Source organism: Rosa chinensis, chromosome 3, assembly GCF_002994745.2.
Source record: "Rosa chinensis cultivar Old Blush chromosome 3, RchiOBHm-V2, whole genome shotgun sequence".
Classification (NCBI taxonomy): Eukaryota; Viridiplantae; Streptophyta; class Magnoliopsida; order Rosales; family Rosaceae; genus Rosa; species Rosa chinensis.
The window spans coordinates 32,779,995-32,783,884 of NC_037090.1; the positions used below are offsets into that span (position 1 = coordinate 32,779,995).

General features: G+C 47.6%; 1 protein-coding gene across 1 annotated transcript; it reads left to right on the top strand.

The window, feature by feature from the left end:
- Positions 1–3,610, top strand: LOC121052309. Its single transcript, XM_040517039.1, has 4 exons — positions 1–283; positions 1,169–1,436; positions 1,575–2,553; positions 2,777–3,610. Exons 1-4 carry the CDS (start codon positions 1–3, stop codon positions 3,608–3,610), a joined length of 2,364 nt encoding a protein of 787 aa, XP_040372973.1.
- Positions 3,611–3,890: the final 280 nt, after the last annotated feature.

Consider the following 3,890-nt stretch of genomic DNA (forward strand, 5'->3'; position numbering starts at 1 on the left):
ATGGATTACAACCTTCCAGAGGGAGGGATAGAGGCCTTCCACTCACTGTACGAAAGACTATCATCGTACTTAGTGGAAAAGGAGGCCTATGATCGGGTTGCGACCTTAGAGGTCATTCATGAAGAAATCTCTGACCAGGAACAAGATGCTGAGGTCAATATTCAGCTCGCTCCAGCAGCGCTGGACGATACACCTCCCAAAGTCAGAGATCCTACCGAGAAAGTCAATCTCGGAACAACAGATGAGCCTATGGAAGTGGTCATCAGCCCTTACTTAGAGCCTAGTGAGAAACAGAGGCTCATTGATTTATTACATGAATTCAAAGACTGCTTTGCGGAGAAGTATGAAGACATGCTCGGCCTGTCACCGGACTTGGTTTGCCATCAACTACCAACACTCCCTGACAAGAGGCCTGTGAAACAAGAGCCGCGACGAATGAATTCCGAAACCCAAGTCCTCGTCAAAGAGGAAGTTGAAAAAATGCATAAATCGGGCATTATCAGGGTAGCCAAGTACAATCAGTGGCTATCTAATATCGTGCCAGTTCGCAAGAAGAATGGCAAGATGAGGGTCTGCGTTGACTACAAAGACCTTAATGTCGCTACACCTAAAGATATCTACCCCATGCCGGTCGCGGATATGTTAGTAGACGCTGTAGCAGGACATGAATTATTATCTTTCAGGGACGGCAGCGCAGGGTATCACCAGATTCCAGTCGCAGAAGACGACAAACATAAAACCGCGTTCCGTTGTCCTGGCTTCGCGAGTGTTTTCGAATATGTGGTTATGCCTTTTGGACTGAAAAATGCCGGAGCAACGTATCAGAGAGCTATGAACCTGATTTTCCACGACATCCTGGGGAAGATTTTAGAGGTCTACATCGATGACGTAGTGGTGAAGTCTCAGAAGAAAGGAGACCACATCACTGATCTCAGGAAGGTATTCGAGCGCATGCGGCAACACAAGCTCAGAATGAATCTCGCCAAATGCGATTTTGGAGTTCAAGCAGGAGATTTCCTGGGATTCATTGTCCATCAGAGGGGCATTGAGGTCCCTGAAGATAAGGCGAGCGCAGTCATCAATGCAACCTCTCTGCGAACGAAAAAGGACCTACAACGTTTGTTGGGTAAGATTAACTTTCTGCGACGCTTCATCTCTAATTCTGCAGGCAAAATCCAGCCCTTCTCTCCATTGCTGAGACTGCAAGGTCAGGCTGAGTTTGTATGGGAGCCTAAACATCAAGAGGCTTTTGATAGGATCAAGGCCTACCTCGCGAGTCCGCCAGTGCTTGTTCCTCCGAGGACTGGATTCCCATTGAAGTTATATATCTCGGCAGCAGAGGCTTCCATTGGCAGCCTGCTCGCCCAGGATGATGAGGAAGGTGTTGAGCACGCTATTTTCTGCCTCAGTAGGACACTTACAGACTGTGAAACCAGGTATACTCCAATGGAAAAGCTGTGCCTTACATTGTACTTCTCCGCATGCAAGTTGCGGCACTACATGTTATCTTTTACTACTTGCATCATCACTCAGACCGACTTGGTCAAATACATGCTATCGCGACCAATCCTGAGAGGCCGCATTGGCAAATGGGTATTGGCCCTATCCGAGTTCTCGCTACAATACGTTCCCCAGAAAGCAGTAAAAGGACAGGCCATCGCAGACTTTCTGGCACATCACCCTACCTTGGATATCCCAACGGTGAGAGAATTAGAGATAGCGACCATAACTACCACCCGACCAGATTTGGCTCGCATTCCAGAGTACGCCATATGGTATCAAGCCATAGTCTCCTTGCAGCCTTGGGTATTGTTTTTTGAAGGTTCACGAACTGAAACATTAGCAGGGGCAGGAATTGTTCTGGAAAACCCAGCGGGCGATCGTTTCTCTTACTCTTTCCAACTGGAGTTTAAGTGTACAAACAACCAAGCTGAGTACGAGGCCCTTATTATTGGCCTAGAAGTCTTACTGGAACTGGGGGTAAGAGATGTTCAGGTCCGCGGCGATTCCTTAGTTGTGATAAATCAGCTTCAAGAAAAATACAGATGTGCAAGCTACTTGCTCGTCCCTTATTTGAATCGCGCCATTGAGTTGCTGGATCAGTTTGATGACGTAGGTTTGGAGTACATCCCTCGCGAGCGCAACTTCGCGGCCAATGAGCTCGCTCAGTTGGCTACAGGCATTACATTGAAATATGGGGTTCGTGAACGCATTCTGAAAGTCGAGCGCCGCACGCTACCTTCATGGCTCGTACGGTCTGACCCTCCTGATGATCCAGTCGTCGCTGTCCTCGAGCCTATTGACGTTGATTGGCGCATTCCATTGATCAATTACCTCACACAGCCAGACCTGACGGCTGACAAGAGGACTCGTTTTCTTGCCTTAAATTACTTCCTCAAGGACGATGAGCTACGTCGACGTGGGGAGGATGGCATAGATTTTCGCTGTGTGTATGGCCACGAAGCAAAACGCCTAATGCGCCAAGCACATACAGGGGTTTTGCAGCGCCCATCAAGCGGGACCCAAGATGCGATGGCTCATCAGAAGACATGGGTATTATTGGCCTAGCATCTTCAAGGACTGTATCGCTTTTGCTAAAGGATGCCAAGACTGTCAGGCACACGGTTCGGTCCAGCACATTCCCAATATTCCCATGCAACCTATCATTAAACCTTGGCCTGCACGAGGCTGGGCATTGGACTTGATTGGGATGATTCACCCCCATTCTTCTCTCCAACATAAGTTCATCATTGTGGCTACTGACTTCTTTACCAAGTGGGTTAAAGCTGAACCTTTGAAGGAGGCATCTGGTGCCACCATCCGCCAGTTCATCTTTCGTAACATTATTTGCAGGTTTGGCATCCCCGAGGTACTCATTTCAGACTGGGGGGCAGCATTCATGGGAGGTCCTGTCGAGCAACTTGTCAACGATTTCGGCATCCAGTTCATCCACAGCACTCCATATTATGCTCAGTCCAACGGTCAAGCGGAAGCTAGCAATAAGATTATTATTACCCTGTTAAAGAAGATGCTGGTAGAAAACCCTCGACAGTGGCACGACACTTTATATGAGACACTCTGGGCTTACCGCACCTCCAAGAGGAATCCCATTGCTACCACACCCTATGCACTAATGTTTGGTCATGACATAGTTTTACCTTTGGAAATCAACGTTCATTCCTTACGTGTGCAAGATCAGCACCACTTGATCAGTGAAGATTATGTCCAGGCGATGTGGCAAGAACATGAAGACTTAAGCGAGCAGTGCTTAACGGCTTTGGATAATTTAGTAATGGAAAAGCAGCGTATCGCCCGCACCTACGATAAGCGGACACGTGGTCGCAGTTATAAAGAAGAAGACCTTGTTTGGAAAGCTGTTTTGCCCTTTGGCGAGAAATTGACTGGTTGCGGTAAATGGACTCTGCGATGGGAAGGCCCTTTTGTTGTTCACCGCATTTTGGAACGTGGTGCTTTTCACCTCAAAGATTTGGATGGGGAACTTCATCGCAACCCCATCAACGGGCGATTCCTGAAGAAATATTATCCTAGTGTTTGGGAGTTCGAAGATCCACCGGCTCAACCTTCGTCCCAGACTGGGGGGCAATCATAGTTTTCCTCGGCTCGCATCATCTCTGTGTTCGGGCCTTCAGTTGTGGCCTTAGTCTCATATGCTTGCTCCGCCTACGAACACTAGGGGGGCAACACTCTATACATTCTGTAACATGAGGCCTTCTTTTGAGGCCTTATTTCTGATTAATTTCCAGGCCTTCTTCTGAGGCCTTATTTTTTGAAGATTTTCCAACTTTTGTTGTATTTTTTCCTTGACAATGCGTGTTAAGAAAATTTAAATACATGGTGGCCTGTACATGAGGCCTTATTTTATAACAATA